This window comes from Thalassophryne amazonica, chromosome 5 (assembly GCF_902500255.1).
Source record: "Thalassophryne amazonica chromosome 5, fThaAma1.1, whole genome shotgun sequence".
NCBI classification, from domain to species: Eukaryota; Metazoa; Chordata; class Actinopteri; order Batrachoidiformes; family Batrachoididae; genus Thalassophryne; species Thalassophryne amazonica.
In genome coordinates this window covers 87,819,114-87,840,826 of record NC_047107.1, presented here as the reverse complement: position 1 = coordinate 87,840,826, position 21,713 = coordinate 87,819,114, and the positions used below count along the sequence as shown (strand labels likewise).

The following is a 21,713-nucleotide window of genomic DNA, read 5'->3' as shown; positions in this document are numbered from 1 at the left end:
CCACTGATTAGACAAAGGGGGGGGGGGGGGGAGCAAAAACAAAAAAACAAACAAACAAAAGAAACAAACAAACCAAAAAAAGCAAAAGAAAACGCCCATATAGAGGCAGACATCCTTTTGATCCATTCACTGTCGAGGTAGGCGGGATTTCCCTTGACGTCGACGAATTAGAAATGGCAGATCGGGAGCACTTTTGACGTATCAGCAAAACAACGCTGAGGGGGCGTGAACTCGTGGACAGCGGTCATATTTTGGAGGAACAGTTTTATTTTTTCATTTAACTGTGTCCAGTTATTATTTTACATAAAGGTAAATTGTTTCGCGGGTGCTTACATTTAACAAGTAGTAAGAGATAACTATTCATTGTAACGTTAACTATCCAAACTTATTCACGTAAACATGCTAGCGCCATTCAGATTAGCGAGCTAGCTAGGCAGCTAGCTAACGTTGGCTAGTTGTTAGCTGAGTTCGTCAACGAGAAAACGAAACAGACAATCTAAAATGTAACGTTACCCTCTTGTTCTGCGAGACGATTTGCTTCAGTAGTTGTGGCAAACATGATTCTTGTACCTTGAACTGTCGTCAAGGTCATGTTAGGACCTTGACTTTGATCTAAAGTTTATTTTTTGTGTGCATGTGTGTGATAGCTTACAGCTTTGAGGAAGCCATGATCTAATCGGCACGTACAAAGTGAGAGTTAAAAAGCTAACGCTACCCGAGCTGAACAACACGAACAATATATCTTGAGTTATTTTCTTGAATTAATCTACGTCCATTTTACATTTATTTGGTAAGAGTGTTGGTAATGGCATAATTATTTAGGCATTTGTTACAAACCTACCTGTTAATTTTAACGCAACTTTGGCTTGGTTGACTTTCTTGGAAAGTCCTTAGTAATAATGTTATTAACTGCATTATAGTAGAATAATCAGTTTGAACCCTGTTTCTTTGTGAAGACAACAGTATTATTAAATGTTGACCTAAGTCATGGTGTTTTGTTGAAAACATGACATTATTGGCCATCGAATCTAACTAGTTATTTGCCATCTCTAATCCGGCTCCTGCCTTGCTTGTAGTGCATAAATTTCTGAAATTTGACTTGCGTTATCCTTAATTTAATATGTATATGTCACATGAACAAGCGAAGCCCTTCAGCATGTCATCATGTCATTTCTAGTTTGCAGCTTCGTCTACCATTGGTTTGTGGCTTTTTACTAGAGTGTTGTCTGGTTAGTGGCTTTTTCTCCACTGGGCAGATTTTTTATGCCATTTCCAGTTTATGCCTCCGTCTACCATAGAGCGAGCTTTACGGTGCTTGGCCCGTATTAAGCAACAGAAGACTGATGCAAGTTACTCTGAAGAATAACAGAGATTTGTAATTTCAAAGTGTTTGTTTAACCAGCTGGTGTACTGCCGTTATTCAGCCACTGTAATTGTTGGTTAGTGTGGAAGATTGTGACGATATCTCATAACAGTATATGAGTGTATTAAAGAGGAACTCTGGGATTTTTCACCTGTACACTATTTTTTAGATGTTTCTGAGTTCAGCTTTTCACTGGGCATGTAAAGAATGATGATCTGTCTAGTAGTAAGTTCGAACATTAATAAAGTCACAGGCTTATACCCCTCTCACGCCTTGACGATTTAGCCAGCATATGCCAAGTGAAAATGCTAGCGTACATCTAATAAGTTATGGGTACGTTTTGTATAAGTTAAGAGCACGTTGAAGCATTCTGATATATGTCGTAATACGCAGAGTATGTTGGAAAAATTTTGTACATGTGCAGTATTTTTGACATATGCCAGCATATGTCTGATATTTCCCGCATATGCGGACCACAAGTTGTAAGTAACTTATGTGACTGTTGACACACGGTGCTTGTAAGTTACTCATAAGTTGAAATATGTTCATTGATGTGTTTACCGATTGGCTCAAAGCTGCAGTCCTCATGCGAACAGTTCAGACTGTTACAAATATTAAAATTAGTCACAAATGGTGCAAATATAAGTCGTAATCTTACCTTTCATTTCAGTCACATTCATCATTACAACCTGATGACAATGTATCCACATAAAGCATCCTGATTTTGGAAAACAATGTCTGAAAATACTTTAATTCCTTGTTGTGACTTAAGAAACATACTATTTTAAAAGAAGTCCCTCTGTTTTGTCTGCTCCTGGTGTGTTTCTCAGCCTGAACAAGGGAGCGTCGGTGCTATTTTAAAAGTGAAAGAGTCACAGCGCCTCATTTGTTCATGTCAGCGTTAACCACAGGCATCAGTCAGTCATCAGCATTCTGTGCACCATGAAAATAAATCCCATGATCCACCAAGATTAAAATAAAAAATTTTAAAAAGTTAAATTGCTCTGTTTGGCCTCCGTGTGGAGGAGAGAGACCGCGTGACAGCGTACACACGCTCGATGATCTATTTCAGTATCATGCAGCACCTGCCAAACAAAAGGGTTCTGCCGACGTTGGAAATGCAAACAAGCCAGACTTAACTGTTCCGGCCCGTACCATACCGACCCGGAGTGCTCGGTGGAAACAAGGCTGTCAGCATACGCTGGCTAAATTGTCAAGGTGTGTGACAACTGCATAACTTATTCCATGTACGCTAGCGTATGCCAGCATTTTTAATACATTTGGCATTCGCTGGCTAAATCGTCAAGGTGTGACAGGGCCCTTAACTGTAAGAGGCAAGGTAAAATCTGAGTAAGCCACTTTTTATTACCATTGAAAAGGACAAAAATGTCACTAGAAGTATCTGGCAGAATGGAAAGGACTTATCAGTGAATGTAAACAATTTTTTTTAATGATGGAATATACAGGCAGTGACTTACTTTAGCCTTCTTTTCATTGGTGGGTGATGCTATTCTCCAGCAAGTGATACAAGTCAGTTGTCCTGTTATAAATCTGTTGGAAGTAGAAAAATAATCTAAGATACAAACAGTAGGATATTAAAGTTATTGCTATTATACTGGGAGCCAGTGCAGTGACTTAAGAGTTACAGTATGCAGCAGAAATGTCAGGCCCCTGTGGCAATATCTCTTAAATGTCAAATGATTCAGAATCGTATCACCCCTCAATAACTGCTTTATGTCTGTGTTGAGAAGTAGCATTTCCTCTTATGAATAATCAAAGACTAATACATTAGAAATACAATATTGATAATACTGGTCTCAAAGAAGAAACTCAGTGTCAAGACAGCACAAGTATGAATAACGTTAAGGACGGGAGACAACAACATTTCTAAGTCAAACTAAATTGTAACGGTATGGCAGTGTGTGGTAATTTTATTTTGGCCAAGCTCCCTTCAAAAACAGTAAGGTAAGCTTCCAAGGTACCTGGACAACTTTGAAGAGGTTCAGCTTGGAGAAATTGGGCACAGGGCAATTTTTGTCTTTTGCTTCACTGGTTTAACTTTGTGGTAGAATGACACAAAAAAAGACTTTGTTAAAACAAGACATGAAAATTAGTTTGAAAAAAGTGCAGTGTGTCAACATAGATATGCATTTGGGAGGTGATGCGATTTAGAATAATTTGATACTTAATGTTGCACAGTGACCTACTCCTGTTGTATGCTGTGTGTGTCAGTATCTTTTTTTTCTTTTTGTAGACAAAATTGTACTCTGTCATTATGTTTGGTATTCTCTGTCAGCAGCGATGGTAGCCAAGTGTTTAATACCCTTGGTTTCAGTGTGGAAGGTCAAATCCCACTCCTGCTACACTTCTCCATGTAATGTGGAGTTGTGTCAGGAAGAGCATCCGGCATAAAACTTGTGCCAAATCAACATGCAGATCCACCTTGAATCTGTTGTGGTGACCAAGAGTGCAAAAACAAGGGAGCAGCTGAAGGGACTTATTTTTTTTTTTGTGGGACATTAGTGTTACCTCTTTGCTGTCTGTCTGTCTGTCTGATCTATCTATTTTTCATGTATTAATCTATTTTAAATTTTAGGCTGTCTGGAATACACACAGAAGCAGACAGTCAGTCGATGTCCACCCCTACGGACACATCAGGTGGTATGTCCCATTCGGGACCATCACCAGGGGCAGGTTTGTCTCCAGGGCCTATTTTGGGTCCCAGCCCTGGACCAGACCCCTCTCCAGGTTCTGTTCACAGTATGATGGGTCCCAGCCCGGGGCCTGGGACACCCAGTGCACCACATGGCATACAGGGACAAAGCGATTACTCTCAGGACAACATGTATCCTATGCACAAGGTAAGTTAAGCCTACATCTGTGTTTGTAGTTATCACTGCTTCACACGGGCACTACTGAAGCAATTATTTTATGTCACTGACTTTTCTTGCAATGCTTTCAACAGCATCAATTTGAAAGTAGTTCTGTCACAACAGCAAATTTTGCTGGACGATATATTGCCTCAGAAAATCATTACAAACAAGAATATCATCTGTCATCAATGTTGTTTAAAACTATTTCATGCCATTGATATATTGCATAAAAAAAATGCAAGCACATCTTTTCAAAGAGCAGTGAACTTTTAGTTTTCAAGAATATTCAATGTCCCAAATCAGTGATTCATATTTCAAAAAGGTGGTGTGGGCTAATGGCCCCTGAGTGCCTGAACTAAAAGGCCATTTCCATATCACAGGCCCTTCTTTGACATCAGTGGGCCTATGTAATGTGGAATAAAATAAATAATTCAATGTTTGTCATTTTATTTATCTGTTATAAGAGCCACAACTTGAGTCAATTTAAATGAAGTAAAATGCATTGCAGATTTCATTTTTTGTGATATACATCCCCAATTCCAATGAAGTTGGGATGTTGTGTAAAATGTAAATAAAAACAGAATACAATGATTTGCAAATCTTCAACCTACAGTATATTCAATTGAATACACCACAAAGACAAGATATTTAATGTTCAAACTGATAGACTTTATTGTTTTTGTGCAAATATTTGCTCATTTTGAAATGGAGGCCTGCAACACATTTCAAAAAAGTTGGGACAGTGGTATGTTTAAAAATTGTGCATGAGCTGGACATGCCCCAACATGTCCTGTGAAGCTTCATCGCGGCGTTGCTTTGCGCCGTGCGGCTCTGCCGCAGCGTGCGGAATTCCTCCACTCCTCTTTCCATGACAAAAACTCCTGTAACAGTGGAATGTGCCGTTCATTTCTAAACTGGACGTTGTCTTGATCCGGTTGTGTCGTCTGACTAGCACAGGGAATTGCGGAAGACGTGGACATCAGCACTTTTTCGGCACATTGAGAGACGTGCAGAGGAATTCCGCGCGTCGCGGCGGAGCCGCATGGCGCAAAGCAACGCAGTGATGAAGCCTCACAGGACATGTTGGGGCATGTCCAGCTCATGCACAATTTCTGAGATACTCACACGACTGAAAACCCACCGTCAGCCGTCTGAAAGCCACCTGAAAGCCGTCCTGTGAGACCAACACGGAGGTGGTTTTGTTCCGCGCCATGAGGGGCACAGTGGCACAATCCTCCCGCTTCTCTTTCCATGAAAAACTCCTGTAATAGTAGAATGTGCCGAAAAAGTGCTGTTGTCCACGCCTTCTGCCTTTTTTGTGAAAGTCAGACGACATCCCGGATCAACAAAGCCTTCATGTTGGAAATGATCTGGTTGTTTCAGCGGGGTGTCAGCCTGTCGATCGGCGCTCGGAGTGCGCCGCGCTCTCAGACGCTGTGGCCGGTCTTTAAACCGGCTGGAGCACTCCTTAATCTGTGTAATCCCCATAAAATCGTCGCTGAAAGCCATCTAAATTTTCCGAATGGTGTCCAGCTGGAGGTCTCTCACAGTTTCTGGAAAAATTTGATGCAGCAAAGCTTCAAATCATGCAGACATTTATTCGCAATAAAAATCCGACGAGAGGGGTGGACCACTGCTCACACAAAGCCTGCTCACAGGCGAATGACGCAACCGACAACCGTGAAAAAACTAACGCATGCGCACGGAGGTTCAAGCTTGGCTGATGCAATCACACGTGATTCAAATCCATATAGTTTTTGAAAAAAATAAAAAGGTCTGATACTTTTTGGACAGACCTCGTATTATGGATTGTAGATGATGGAATCCCTAAATTCCTTACAGTTGAATATTGAGCAACATTGTTCTTAAACTGTTCGACTATTTTTTTCATGCAGTTGTTCACAAAGTGGTGATCTCACCCCATCTTTGCTTGTGAACGGCTGAGCCTTTTGGGGATGCTCCTTTTATACCTAATCATAACACTCATCTGTTTCCAATTAACCTGTTCACCTGTGGAATGTTCCAAACAGGTGTTCTTTGAGCATTCATCAACTTTCCCAGTCTTTTGTTGCTCCTGTCCCAGCTTTTTTGAAACATGTTGCAGGCATCCATTTCAAATTGAGCAAATATTTGCACAAAAACAATAAAGTTTATCAGTTTGAACATTAAATATCTTGTCTTTGTGATGTATTCAGTTGAATATAGGTTGAAGAGGATTTGCAAATCATTATATTCTGTTTTTATTTACATTTCATACAACGTCCTAACTTCAATGGAATTGGGGTTGTATTTCATGTCAATTAATGTTATGCATAGGTCATAAATAATTGTAAAAAAACACAATAATGGATGATATAGCAATTAGCTTACATACAGTAGCTTTAATCTAATGATCTGGAAAAATGGTGGATAAACGAGGGGTAATTCAAGGGACTCTTATTCTTGAAAGGGTTTACTTTCCAGTTCAAACTACAGTTTTTTTGTAAAATGCCTGCAGATGTTTTGATGTGTGTGTTTGCCCCCTCCCATCCTGTTTTCAGCCGATGGATGGAATGAATGACAAGACTATGGCTGATGCGATGCACTTTGGTCACATGAAGGGTGTGGGCATGAGAACTCTTCATAGTGGCATGGGGCCTCCACAGAGTCCCATGGACCCCCACAGTCAAGGTAGAGTTGGCTTTCTATTTCTTAAACTTTAAGGTTGAGGTTGTTTTAAAAGTCAGTAAGAATTTTGTTTCTTTTACATAGTTTAATTTTACCCACTGTTTGCTGTGTTAAGTTTGGATAATTATTATTTTGTGAACATTAGAAAAAACAAACAAAGACAATGGTTAATTTTGGGCACTGTCATTATTATTATATATCGTATTTACTGTAACTTTATCTTTTTTAATGAAGGATACATGTCTCCACATCCATCCCATGGGCGTTCATGAGCATGCATCGAGCCCCATGTCTGGAGGTGGAACTGGCGGTGGACCCACACCACCTCACATGCCTCCTTCCCAGTCAGGCCCAATGATGCCAATGGATCTTCAAGGAGCCATGTCCGGTATGGGTCAGCAAGGTCGGGGACCTTCTGCTTTCAGTCCTGTCCAGCTGCAGCAGCTCAGAGCCCAAATCCTAGCTTATAAGATCCTGGGTCGTGGCCAGCCACTACCTGAGAATCTCCAGCTGGCTGTTCAGGGCAAGAGAAGCCTGCCCACAATGCAACAGCAGCAACAAATGCAACATCAGCAGACACCAGGATCAAGCCCTTACAACAGGCCTCCAGGTAGGTAGATAAAATTCTCAACAGGTTGGTTAACAAGATAATGTGTGTTGATTTTCTGCACCCTTTTGTATGATAACTGTGCACATTAGTCTTTTATTAATACTGGGAATTTTAAATTCAGGGTCAGTACCCATCATTAATATTTAAGAAGCTCAGAATTGAGAAGTAAATGCATTTGCAGTAGAAATGAAAATTCTAGTCTCAAAATTTCACAGCACTACAAACTCAAAAATTTACTTTAAAGTGGTCATTGCGCAAAATCTGTTTTCTGCTACCCTTAACAGAACCAAAATAAATTCTTCATCTTCTTCATGATACCATCAGGGTAGAATATTAGTTTTAGGTAAGGTTAAAGGCCATACTAGGTTAAATCCGATACCTACATACATCTTAAACCGATTATCTGGCATCGGGTCGTGGGGGAAACAGCTCCAGCAGGGGTCTCTAAACTTCCCTTTCCTGGGCCACATTAACCACCTCTGACCTGAGGTGTTCCCAGGCCAGTGTGGAGATATAATCTGTCTACCTAGTCCTGGGTCTTCCTCAAGGTTTCCTCCAGAGAGACGTGCCTGGAACATCTTCCTAGGCTGTCTACCTAGTCCTGGGCCTGGAACATCTTCCTAGGCACCCAGGTGGCATCCTTACCAGCTACCCAAACCACCTCAGCTGGCTAGATCTAAGCAGGAAATAAATTTAGTCATCCAAATTAGGCCCACATGTTGATTTGGCACAGTCGTAATGCTGGATGCTCTTACTGGCAGAGATTGTGACACAGTTGGTCTCCATCCTGGCCAACTGTTCCATCCTGTTCCTTTTTATTGGGAGGCAAGTGTACTCAGGGGTAGAGAAATCCACTGGTCTGAGGTCGCGGACCAGTAGTTTTTGGCCTATGTCTAGTTAGGGCTGGGTATCAATCAAAAATTTTAGATACCGGTACCAATTTTGATAGTGGTTCCTGAACAATACTTTTTTCAATACCAATTTTATAAGATCAATTCTAACAAAAAGAAAATTACATTACACATAGTATAAATCTTGAGTTTTATTTTTCAGCTTTGGTAATTTTCCACTCCAAGCAGTTTTCTTACAGAAAAAATAAGCAACAAATAATTTCCAGTGCAAAAGAACACTTGAAAACACTGTAGTTTTTGTCAAAAGCATTTCCTTTCAGACATTTTGGCATGAACGTCTCTCCATAGCATCTGAGATGAGCTCAGCTGGCTGCTGCACCTCAGCGCAGAACATTTAGGCCTGGTAAATTTTATTTGGTATTGAATGAAGTAAAAGCTGTACAAAAGCTGTCACCTTAAAATGTGTTTATTCTGAAATATTTAAATTGTGTAAGTTAGTCTTTCTATAATTTTATGGCTGCATTAGAAAAGAACAGCAGTGGTTAGTGAGTGAAATATAATGTTCAGCAGGAGAACTATTTGTTGGCTTTTTAGTTGTGTCTACCTTGGTTTTCCTTAAATCCTAGGATGCAGTTACAAAGGGTTTCTTTACAGAGGTAGATGGCGAACAGCTTATGATTTGGCCATTAAAAACACAACCAAATTTCAGTCAGAAGATTTTTTTTTCTTGTTTTGCTTTAATCCCTGCAGTAGTAGTGTTGTATGTATGAAGAAAGTGGACTACTTCTAAAACCTTTCCTTTCGTTAAAAGGAATGCCAGTGGCACCGATGGGTGGCCCTCAGTCAAGTCCATGCCCCACTCCATCCATGCAAGGACACAACCAGAGTTCAGCAGCCAAGCCTTGGCCTGATGGTAAGTACAGTATATTTGATTTTGTGAATTGTGCTGTAGAATTTATTTTATTTTGTAGCCATATGTAATATCATTCATTAGGTGCAACTTTGTCATATTCTAAATCATATTCATATGTTTAAAACAGTGTTTTTAAACTTTTTCACACTAAAAACCACTTAATCAATAAAAAATAAGAAACTAATCTTACGGACTACAACTCCCCAAATATACAAAAGCATTAGGTCTGCTGATCACTTCAACAGCATATTACTGTTTACATAACGCCTGAATAGATCCTTGTTATTTTATTGGTAGTTTGTATTAGGGATGGGACCGATCCGATCCTGGATCGGTATCGGGTTCCAATACCAACATAATTCACGTATCGGAAAATACCGATCCAACCCACAACATTTTCCAATACCGGAGAAGAGCCACTGTGAATCCACTCAGCTGCTGTTTGCTCTCTGCTTTGTTTACTGCAGCGGGAAGAGGAGGAGGGAGGTTTTCTGAAGCTGGGCTGTTTGAGAGAGCTCTCTTCCGCAGGGTTCTAGCTGCAGTTAGTGGCTCTCGGATTCAAATTGTCTGTTCGTCGAGCATGGATTTTCCGAAAAATTAACTGAATTGTTGCTGAAAATGTGTGCTAAAAAGGTAGCCCCTTCGCTGTTACCAGGCTGTAAAACGCTATGAAAAGCCAGCTCAACATGCAGCCGAGGAGGGGCTGAACAGAGATTCTGTCCGCTGAAAGGGAAAAAAATTTCCATTAAAATCCTTTGCGAGTGTCGATGATGATACACTAATTTTACAGTTGAAAGCCTTCATGTTTCCAAAAGTTCAAAGTTTGTGCAGCACGAACACTGAGAGCGAGAGAGAGAGAGAGAGAGAGAGAGCAAACGAGAGTCAGAAAGATAGGGAGACAGAGAGAGGGAGAGAGTCAGACAGAGACAGAGGACTTAATTTTTACTCTGTAACACTTGCTTTGACAATGTAAACATATGTCTCCCATATCAATAAAGCTCCATTGAAAATTGAGAAGAAGAGACAGAGAGTGCTGTCTTTTCTCTTTAACTCTATAAAAATAAGGCTATAAAAAAAAAGTACTTAATTCTTACACCAAAACATCAAATCTAGGCTTTCATCTTAGATGTGTTATGTGTCGGACGCAGCTCGGAGAACCGACCAGCGTTTGAAGGACCCAGTATGAAATAAGCAGAGCACGGTACAAAGGCTAACTGAATTTAATACATAACAGTGATGTGATACAAAACAACAAAAGAGTGTGCGGTCTGGCGTGGTGGTGATACGGTGCGCTCCCAGCAGCGCTAACGGTCCGGAGCCAGAAGCCGTTCGGACCCAAGGACCCCGCCGACACCCCCCAGGTGGCCGCAACAAACCGAGTCTGTGAAAGAAGGAACCCTTATGTGAGTCCACACTCTACACACAGAGAGACCACTCAAAGGTGTACATAAACAGCAAACACTTCCTGGCTTAATTACTAATCAGCTTCCCAACCTGCAGGCATGGAACATCCAGTTCACAAAACTCCACTGCAGTGGAAGCCGATACATGACTAACGTACAGCTCAATATAATAAGGTGTGAGGGACACCACATTTACTGACTGTATAAACGTTAGTCACAAAATCTAACGTACCTCAGGAAGTGTGCTGACGAGCGTGAGACCTCACCCCCTCCTCTTTCACAGACCGTGCATCAAACCCTGGACGTTCTCTGCATCCACTGATGATGAGATGGCTCCCGAGACGACGATCTCACCCGTCTGGTCACAAGGTCGAGTCTCTGGCAATACACACTGTATACTCCAGTCTTAAATGCCACCATGTTCCAATCCATATAGATGCACCACAGCTGTGAGTCCTGACGAGCCGCAGGTGATCAGGGTGAGGTCCTGATAACCTCAGCAACACAGCCACTCAGTCCCAAATGCAAGCCACCTGGAAGGAAAACCAAAAGACAGAAACAAAAAGGGCAGCCAGGCCCCCCCAGCCATACAACAAGATGCACCTTCTGGCAAATTGTAGCTAAACTTTCAGGTCTCCTTTTTAAGAAAATCCTCATATAAAATCAACAATAGAAGAAAGTAATTCTTTATTGTCCACCGATGTGGAAAATTGTCTTAGGCTCACCAGCAAAAAAGACAACACTAAAATACAAACATAGTCATACAAACACATGAATAAAAAAAAGATAAGATACATAAAATACATAGAAGTAAAGGAAGAAGTAGAATAAGACCTAGAGATAAAAAAATGTAAAATAAGATCTAATAAAATCAAATAAAACAAGTAAAGCAGTTCAGATTTTTTTTTTTTTTTTTTTTTTGTGGATTGGTATCTGATCTGTAAAGTATTTGTATCAGCAGATATCCAAATTCAGGTATCCGGATCGGAAGTGAAAAATTGTGGATCGGTGCATCCCTAGTTTGTATGTCACGTGACATGGGTTATTCGTACCATTTGCCATTGTGCTACATTTACCATGCAATGGTGCTATTTATCATACAAGTTTTCATACTATATGAGCTTTAAAACAAACTTGGTTCGTTTTGGTGGTGGGTGATGATTTGAACAAGCATGACGGTTCTTCTAACACAGAAAACAAATACAGTATGCAGTAAGCTGTTTGAAGGCATTTGCAGTATTTCTAGCTGAAATACAAGCACTGACATATGAAGAGCTGGACAAATTTCAGTTGCGATTTTTCAATGGACTGAGGAAAACAGACAGCAGTCTGTATACAAAGAAGTCAATACACTGCATCAACTCAACTCAATCGGTGCAGCGTCTGCAGTGATGCGGTCGCTGTATCGGACCGTCATGGTGAAGAGAGAGCTGAGCAGGGGGCAAAGCTCTCGATTTACCAATCGATCTACGTTCCGACCCTCACCTATGGTCATGAGATTTGGCTCATGACCGAAAGAACGAGATCGCGAGTACAAGCGGCCGAGATGAGTTTCCTCCACAGGGTGGCTGGGCGCTCCCTTAGAGATAAGGTGAGGAGCTCAGAGCCGAGCCGCTGCTCCTTCACATCGAAAGGAGCCAGCTGAGGTGGCTCGGGCATCTTTTCCGGATGCTCCCTGGATGCCTCGCTGGAGAGGTGTTCCGGGCACGTCCCATTGGGAGGAGACTTCGGGGAAGACCCAGGACACGCTGGAGGGACTACCTCTCTCAGCCGGCTTGGGAACGCTTCGGGGTTCCCCCGGAGGACCTGGGGGAGGTGTGTGTGGATCGGGAGGTCTGGGCGGCTTTGCTTGAGCTGCTGCCCCCGCGACCTGACTCCGGATAAAGCGGAAGAAAATGGATGGATGAAACAATTACAATAAATGAACAATATTAAAATATATAACCCCGTGCTATAAAATTAATTAAAATAAAAATTTTGCCAGAAGTCCACTTAAACTTGATTAAAAGCCAGGGAGAAGAGATTTAAAAACCTCGATCGATCCCGCGGAGTGGATGTGCCAGGGCAGGTTGTTCCAGAGCCTAAGAGAGCTGCCACAAAGGCTCTGTCACCTTAACTTTTTAGCTCTATTTTTGGGGTGACCAGTAGCAGTTGAGTCGTGGATCTTAATGCTCTGGCAGGGGTGTAGACACGGAGGAGCTCAGTCAAGTACTGGGCAGTACATTGTCATTTTAAGACTGTGAGATGGATTGTTTGGAACCTTTTGACCGCAAATAACCAGGCGTTATATAAAACAAAAAAATGAATGTTTTTTTTTTTTTCATTTGTGCAATAGAAAGAATGTTTCATTTGGTGAAAGATGAAATGTTCCATTCAACTCGGCTGTGCCCCAATGAATGGAACATTTCATCTTTCAGCTCATGAATTATTCTTACTATATGTAGTTGCGTAAATAGAGAACTACCAAAGCTTTATTTGCACCATTGTGGTGCAAATAAGGGGATATTAAGTTTAATTGCTCCACGGTAGTAGATGTTTCTAATTCTAATATAAATTAATTTGTGTAGATGCGGGTGGTGCAAATAGGAGTGTATTGAATCCTAATTTACACCTCAGTGGTGCAAATAGCCTTTTCCGTCTGCACGTCTCCTCTACCTGCACGGGAATAAATGCTTCTGCAGACTCCTGGCCCGAACAGGCAGTCTTGTTTGCCTCATCCATCATGCCTTCCATATTTACAGAGCATTTTCCTGCTAGCTGACTTCTCAATTCCTGGACTTTTCGGGCGTGCAGAGGTGATTTATCTGGGAAGTTTGTGCTTGTTTTGAAATTCCGCTCCAAATTCCCTTTCTTTGGTAAAGCCGCATTTGCATCTCATATAAGATGGATGGATTTGGCATTCCAATAAATGGAAAAAAAAAAATCCTCCTCCCACTCTGAATGAAAATAAGCTTTTGAATTTTTTTTTTTTTTAGTTTTACCTCGCTGCGCTTCTTCTATTGTTGTTTCTTCTTCTTTGGCATTTAACGGCAGGTGATATTCTCATTGGTGCATTGCTGCTACCTTCTGCATCAGTCTGTTATAGCAGCAGTAAATCTTTTCCATGGGTCCAGATTTTTCTTTTTCTCAAGCAATTGAGTGAATTCGGCTCGCGTTGACCAGTCAATCGCGATTGACTGGTTGGGCATGCAAGATATAGAGGATGATTTACCGCTCCTAACTGGAATGACGTGAGTCTAGAATGTAATTATCAATATACATTTTTCAGTGTTGTTAGCTAATACCCATAATTTGTTATGGATATTATTTAACCCTGCTGAGACCCTGATCCATGCGTTTATCTCTTCTAGATTGGACTACTGCAATGTTCTATTTTCTGGTTTAATGCAGTCTAGCATTAGGGCTCTCCAGTTGGTTCAAAATGCTGCAGCCAGACTTCTGACATGAAGCAGAAAGTTCGACCACATTAAACTCGTTTTGGCATCCCTTCACTGGCTTCCTGTCCCAATGAGATCAGATTTTAAGGTTCTGCTACTAACCTATAAAATTATTCATGGACTGGCACCTCCCTATCTAGCTGACCTAAGTAAACCTTATGTACCGGCCCGGCTTTGCTTTCTCAGGGTGCAGGACTACTTTGTGTCCCTAGGGTGAATAAGAAATCTGCAGCTCATAGAGCTTTCTCTTATCGTGCCCCTGTTCTGTGGAATGATCTCTTTGCGTCAGTAAAACAGTCCGTGGAGACTTTCAAGTCCAGACTTAAGACTCACTTATTTTTTTGTATGGCTAACATACTGGTATAGTTTTTGTTTTACGCTTTTTACTCTTTTAATTAATTTTATTAGGAAACGGAGCGTGCCGTGGCCTCAACTTTACTTAAAATCTGGGTCGTTTAGTGAAGCTTAGGGCTAGTGGCCGGCGATCACCTTAGTATTTCTTGTTTTTCTTGTTGTTTAATGTATTTCTTGTCTTTCTGATGCCTGATTCAGTTTTAGGTGCAGCTTCATCCAGATGGGTGTGGTATTTGTGCTGGAGACCCTCCTGTCCTGTGCACCAACAGCATTTCTTGTATATTCGTTTTGTGAATTGTTCTGTCATTTATGTGTGTAGCATGGCCCAAGCAGAGGGTCACCCCTTTGAGTCTGGTCTGCTTGAGGTTTCTTCCTCAGGGAGTTTTTCCTTACCCCTGTTCCTCTGGGAGTTAGTAAGGTTAGACCTTACTTGTGTGAAGCGCCTTGAGGCAACTCTGTTGTGATTTGGCGCTATAAATGAAAATAAATTGATAAATTGAAAAATAATTTATCCAAAAATATTAGTCCTATCAATGTTCCATTTTGGCAACATTCATCCTTGACCCAAAGTACATAAGCATACCAAACGGCAAGTATCAGCTCTCCCCAGTTTGTCATTAACGAAGTTAAACACTCACGCACGCATCTCCAAATGGTTCAAAATGCTGCTGCTAGAGATTTTGACAGGAAGCAGAAAGTTTGACCACATTTCACCCATTTTGGTGTCGCTTCACTGGCTTCCTGTGTCTGTGAGGTTGGATTTGAAGGTTCTGTTACTAACCTAAAAAATTATTCACGGATTAGCACCTTCCTGCTTAGCTGAGCTAATTAAACCCTACATACCAGCCGTGGCTCTGCATTCTCAGGGCATATGACTTTGTTTCCCTAGGGTGAATAAAACGTGTGCGGTCCACAGAGCCTTCTCTTATCGTGGCTATTTTTGTGGAATGATCTTCCTATGGAGATAAACAGATTCTGTGAGATATTCAAGTGCAGACTTAAGACTCATTTTTCTCCCTTTCGTATAGCTAGCATACTGGCATAGTGTGGTACTACTCTTTCTATCCCTTTAAATTCACCTTATTAGCAACGGAACAAGTCTCGGCCTCACTTCATCTAAATTCTGAATCTGTTAGTGAAGCTCAGGGCTAGCAGCCATTGATCACCTCAGTATTCTCTCTGTTTCCCTCTTGATTTACCGCTGATGAACTCGCACCTCAGGTGCAGTTTTTCTGGCTGATTCTGCTCTTTTCTCTCTGAGGCACTGATGACGAATCACAAGGCTGACAGCTACACACCACAGGGCGCTAGACTGACCACGAGATGTCATAACTGAAGCTGACACAGCACACTGCAGTCTGCTTTTGGAATGAATTCTGCTGCAGTGACAGGCCCACTTATGACTTGATGGATGGACGCTGGCCCTTCACCCCAGAGTGCTGGATGACCCACTGCCTGCAGTGCAAGTGCTTGTGTGGTTTTCAGTTTCCTGTTTTTTCAGCTTTGAAAAAACTTTGTGAAAACCTTGTAATTGTTACAATGGCCTAAGCAGCGGGTCACTCCTTTGAGTCTGGTCTGCTTGAGGTTTCTTCCTCAACATCATCAGAGGGAGTTTTTCCTTACCACTGTTGCCTTTGTGCTTGCTCGAGTCTAGGGGTTGGTAAGGTTAGACTTTACTCGTGTGTGGTGTGTGTGTGTGTGTGCGCGGCGCGCTATATAAATGAAATAAATTGAATTGAGTATGTTTGAAAATGTATATTGTATGAAAAGAACTTGTCCTGAATATTTTTGTGATATTGATCATGATGTTATTAACCAGCCCTGACAAAATCTTCTGAACACTTTGGTCTTCAGGACAAGGTGCTGAAAATCAAGGCAATCCTCCAAAGCATCTCACCCCTAGTGCTAGTGGACGCCCTTCACCTGCTCCTCCTCAGTCCTCTGCAGTGCCAGCTGGGCCCATGCCAGGCAGTTCAGTCACCCCCAACCTCCAGGGCAGCAGGTCTCCCCCATGCTTCAGATGCAGCAGAAGCAAAACCGTGTTACACCAATTCAAAAACCTCAGGGTCTAGATCCAGTGGGATTGCTGCAAGAGAGGGAGTTCAGGTATTTTTATTTTATTTTTACTACCATACTGTATGGAAACACTTTGAAACAGTGCATGTAAGACATTTTAAACCCTGTTCTGTGTAGTAATGTGTAGTCTCTTTATTTGAGGATGTTGTGTTGCAAACCTTTAAATCTTCTTACTTAAGCATGATGCTGCTAATACAGGTGAACTCCATTAACTTGCCTGAGTTGGGATCCACGAAATCACACCGTGAGTTAATGAAGTTGACCAAAAAAATATAGTCTAAATTGTCGGGGTCCACATATCTACCACACGAAAAGCTGAATCGCGACTTACGCATGCACAAGTTAGCGGGGTGCACCTGTAGTAACATTAGCGAGCAACATTCGAATGAGCAGGTTAAGTGCAAAAAATGGACACTTACTGAATTGTCCTGTACTGAATAGTCCTGTAAAGATACATCCCCATTTCCAATGACGTTGTGTAAAATGTAAATAAAAACAGAATACAATGATTTGCAAATCCTCTTCAAGCTATATTCATTTAAATACACCACAAGATATTTAATGTTCAAACTGATAGACCTTATTGTTTTTGTGCAAATATTTGCTCATTTTGAAATGGATGCCTGCAACACGTTTCCAAAAAGCTGGGACAGTGGTATGTTTACCACTGTGTTACATCACCTTTCCTTCTAACAACACAATAAGCGTTTGGGAACTGAGGACACTAATTGTTGAAGCTTTGTAGGTGGAATTCTTTCCCATTCTTGTTTGATGTACGACTTCAGTTGTTCAACAGTCCGGGGTCTCTGTTGACGTATTTTGACCTTCATAAGCGTACTGACGCTGTACGCTTAAAAAGAAAAGAACTAATGCCAAAACTGAAAGCTGCACGCAAAAGAGGTGACATTGCTTATCTCAGACATAATAAGCTTATCATCCGTCCGCGTTCCAGCACGCCAAAGAAATCGCGTAACTCAAGGTTATGATGTCATAAAATCTTTTTTTGTCATTTTTATTTTCATATGACTGATATAATCACATCAATCAATCAATTTTTTTTCATATAGCGCCAAATCACAACAAACAGTTGCCCCAAGGCGCTTTATATTGTAAGGCAAGGCCATACAATAATTATGTAAAACCCCAACGGTCAAAACGACCCCCTGTGAGCAAGCACTTGGCTACAGTGGGAAGGAAAAACTCCCTTTTAACAGGAAGAAACCTCCAGCAGAACCAGGCTCAGGGAGGGGCAGTCTTCTGCTGGGACTGGTTGGGGCTGAGGGAGAGAACCGGGAAAAAGACATGCTGTGGCGGGGAGCAGAGATCGATCACTAATGATTAAATGCAGAGTGGTGCATACGAGGTCTATTAGAAAAGTATCCGACCTTATTATTTTTTTCAAAAACCATATGGATTTGAATCACGTGTGATTACATCAGACATGCTTGAACCCTTGTGGGCATGCGAGAGTTTTTTCACGCCTGTCGGTTACGTCATTCGCCTGTGGGCAGTCTTTGAGTGAGGAGTCGTCCACCCGCTCGTCGATTTTTTTTTCATTGTTTAGGAATGGCTCAGAGACTGTTGCTTTGTTTGATAAAAATTTTTTCAAAACTGTAAGGCACAACTGAGTGGACACCATTCAATAAATTCAGCTGGTTTTCGGTAAAAATTTAACGGCTGATGAGAGACTTTGGTCTGGTAGTGTCGCTTTAAGGACGGTCCACGGCGCCTGATGGCGATCTGCGCTTCGAGGCGGCAGCGTCTCGCTGTTTCAAGTTGAAAACTTCCACATTTCAGGCTCTGTTGACGCAGTAAGTCGTCAGAGAACAGAGAACTTTCAGAAGAAGTCGGCATGAGGAGTTTATTTGGACATTCCATTGTTAATGGTCATTTTGTAATGAAAGAACGTGCGGGCAGAGTCGCATGTCGGGCTGGACCGACCGCGGGGGGTCGCGGCAGGAAAAACACCTCCGTTGGAAATCTTAACGGGCAAGTTGGAACATTCCCAAGCTGTTAAACAATTTCTCAGTTACTCACTTGTTGAAAGCCATTAAAAGCCGCCTGAATTCTACAAATGGTTTTCAACACGGAGGTGTTTTTCCTGTCGCGGCGCACACAGATTTGCCGAGTCGTCACGGAAACGACTCGGCGAATTTGCGCGTACGTCTTTCATTAAAAAAATGTCCTTAAACAGTGGAATGTCCGCATAAATTCCTCATGCCGGCCTCTTCTGATCTTCTCTGTTCTCTCACGATCTCCTGGGTGAATTAAGCCTTAAATTAGGATGTTTTCAGCTCGAAACAGGCCGACGACGGCGCCTGGAAGCGCTGCAGGACGTCCCGCTCCGTGGGAAGTCCTTACACCGACAGAAACACCCCATAATCTCTCATCAGCCGTTAAACTTTTCACAGAAAACCAGCTTAATTTCTCGAATAGTGTCCACTCGGATATTCCTCACAGGTCAGAAAAAATTTTGATAAAGCAACGCCGCCGTCTCGAGCAGCGTGTGAAACAAAGGAATTCAGCCGAGAGGGCGGGACCACATCTCACTCAAGGCCTGCCCACAGGGAAATGACGTCACCGACACGCGTGAAAAAACTCACGCATGGCGTGAGGGTTCAAGCATGATTGGTGTAATCGCATGTCATTCAAATCCATATAGTTAAAAAAAAAAATAAAAGGGTCGGTTTATTATCTAAGAGACCTCGTACAGAGCAAAAAGAGAAAGAAACAGTGCATCATGGGAACCCCCCAGCAGTCTACGTCTATAGCAGCATAACTAAGGGATGGTTCAGGGTCACCTGATCCAGCCCTAACTATAAGCTTTAGCAAAAAGGAAAGTTTTAAGCCTAATCTTAAAAGTAGAGAGGGTGTCTGTCTCCCTGATCTGAATTGGGAGCTGGTTCCACAGGAGAGGAGCCTGAAAGCTGAAGGTTCTGCCTCCCATTCTACTCTTACAAACCCTAGGAACTACAAGTAAGCCTGCAGTCTGAGAGCGAAGCGCTCTATTGGGGTGATATGGTACTACGAGGTCCCTAAGATAAGATGGGACCTGATTATTCAAAACCTTAAGTAAGAAGAAGAATTTTAAATTCTATTCTAGAATTAACAGGAAGTCAATGAAGAGAGGCCAATATGGGTGAGATATGCTCTCTCCTTCTAGTCCCCGTCAGTACTCTAGCTGCAGCATTTTGAATTAACTGAAGGCTTTTTAGGGAACTTTTAGGACAACCTGATAATAATGAATTACAATAGTCCAGCCTAGAGGAAATAAATGCATGAATTAGTTTTCAGCATCACTCTGAGACAAGACCTTTCTGATTTTAGAGATATTGCGTAAATGCAAAAAAGCAGTCCTACATATTTGTTTAATATGCGCTTTGAATGACATATCCTGATCAAAAATGACTCCAAGATTTCTCACAGTATTACTAGAGGTCAGGTTAATGCCATCCAGAGTAAGGATCTGGTTAGACACCATGTTTCTAAGATTTGTGGGGCCAAGTACAATAACTTCAGTTTTATCTGAGTTTAAAAGCAGGAAATTAGAGGTCATCCATGTCTTTATGTCTGTAAGACAATCCTGCAGTTTAGCTAATTGGTGTGTGTCCTCTGGCTTCCTGGATAGATAAAGCTGGGTATCATCTGCGTAACAATGAAAATTTAAGCAATACCGTCTCAATAATACTGCCTAAGGGAAGCATATTAAAGTGAATAAAATTGGTCCTAGCACAGAACCTTGTGGAACCTCCTAATTAACTTTAGGTCTGTGAAGAAGATTCCCATTTACATGAACAAATTGTAATCTATTAGACAAATATGATTCAAACCACCGCAGCGCCAGTGCCTTTAATACCTATGGCATGCTCTAATCTCTGTAATTAAAATTTTATGGTCAACAGTATCAAAAGCAGCACTGAGGTCTAACAGGACAAGCACAGAGATGAGTCCACTGGCCGAGGCCATAAGAAGCTATTTGTAACCTTCACTAATGCTGTTTCTGTACTATGATGAATTCTAAAACCTGACTGAAACTCTTCAAATAGACCATTCCTCTGCAGATGATCAGTTAGCTGTTTTACAATACCCTTTCAAGAATTTTTGAGAGAAACGGAAGGTTGGAGATTGGCCTATAATAGCTAAGATAGCTGGGTCAAGTGATGGCTTTTTAAGTAATGGTTTAATTACTGCCACCTTAAAAGCCTGTTGTACATAGCCAACTAACAAAGATAGATTGATCATATTTAAGATCGACGCATTAAATAATGGTAGGGCTTCCTTGAGCAGCCTGGTAGGAATGGGTCTAATAAACATGTTGATGGTTTGGATGAAGTAACTAATGAAAATAACTCAGACAGAACAATCGGAGAGGAAGAGTCTAACCAATTACCGGCATCACTGAAAGCAGCCAAAGATAACGATACGTCTTTTGGGATGGTTATGAGTAATTTTTTCTCTAATAGTTAAAATTTTGTTAGCAAAGAAAGTCATGAATCATTACTAGTTAAAGTAATGGAATACTCAGCTCAATAGAGCTCTGACCTTTTGTCAGCCTGGCTACAGTGCTGAAAAGAAACCTGGGGTGTTCTTATTTTCTTCAATTAGTGATGAGTAGAAAGATGTCCTAGCTTTACGGAGGGCTTTTTTTATAGAGCAACAGACTCTTTTCCAGGCTAAGTGAAGATCTTCTAATTAGGAGACGCCATTTCCTCTCCAACTTACGGGTTATCTGCTTTAAGCTACGAGTTTGTGAGTTATACCACGGAGTCAGGACACTTCTGATTTACAAGCTCTCTTTTTCAGAGGAGCTACAGCATCCAAAGTTGTCTTCATGAGGATGTAAAACTATTGCGAGATACTCTATCTCCCTTACAGAGTTTAGGTAGCTACTTCTGCACTGTGTTGGTATATGGCATTAGAGAACATAAAGAAGGAATCATATCCTTAACCTAGTTACAGCGCTTTCTGAAAGACTTCTAGTGTAATGAAACTTATTCCCTACTGCTGGGTAGTCCATCAGAGTAAATGTAAATGTTATTAAGAAATGATCAGACAGAAGGGAGTTTTCAGGGACTACTGTTAAGTCTTCTATTTCATACCATAAGTCAGAACAAGATCTAAGATATTGATTAAAGTGGTGGGTGACTCATTTACTTTTTGAGCAAA

At 41.5% G+C, this 21,713-nt stretch overlaps 1 protein-coding gene across 1 annotated transcript; it reads left to right on the top strand.

Annotated features, from left to right (window-relative positions):
* The first annotated feature begins 7,163 nt into the window (after positions 1–7,163).
* Positions 7,164–16,571, top strand: LOC117510897 (probable global transcription activator SNF2L2). The gene is made up of 3 exons (XM_034170796.1): positions 7,164–7,513; positions 9,176–9,277; positions 16,326–16,571. The coding sequence occupies exons 1-3, from the start codon at positions 7,192–7,194 to the stop codon at positions 16,541–16,543; spliced, it is 642 nt and encodes a 213-aa protein (XP_034026687.1). The 5' UTR covers positions 7,164–7,191; the 3' UTR covers positions 16,544–16,571.
* The last annotated feature ends 5,142 nt before the right edge of the window (positions 16,572–21,713 follow it).

Bases quoted from the DNA above. Each gene is read 5' to 3' on its own strand.
- LOC117510897 (XM_034170796.1), top strand. From the start codon at position 7,192: ATGTCTGGAGGTGGAACTGGCGGTGGACCCACACCACCTCACATGCCT. The intron at 7,514-9,175 runs GTAGGTAGATAA...TTTCGTTAAAAG, and splicing joins CCCTTACAACAGGCCTCCAG to GAATGCCAGTGGCACCGATG. The intron at 9,278-16,325 runs GTAAGTACAGTA...TTTGGTCTTCAG, and splicing joins AGCCAAGCCTTGGCCTGATG to GACAAGGTGCTGAAAATCAA.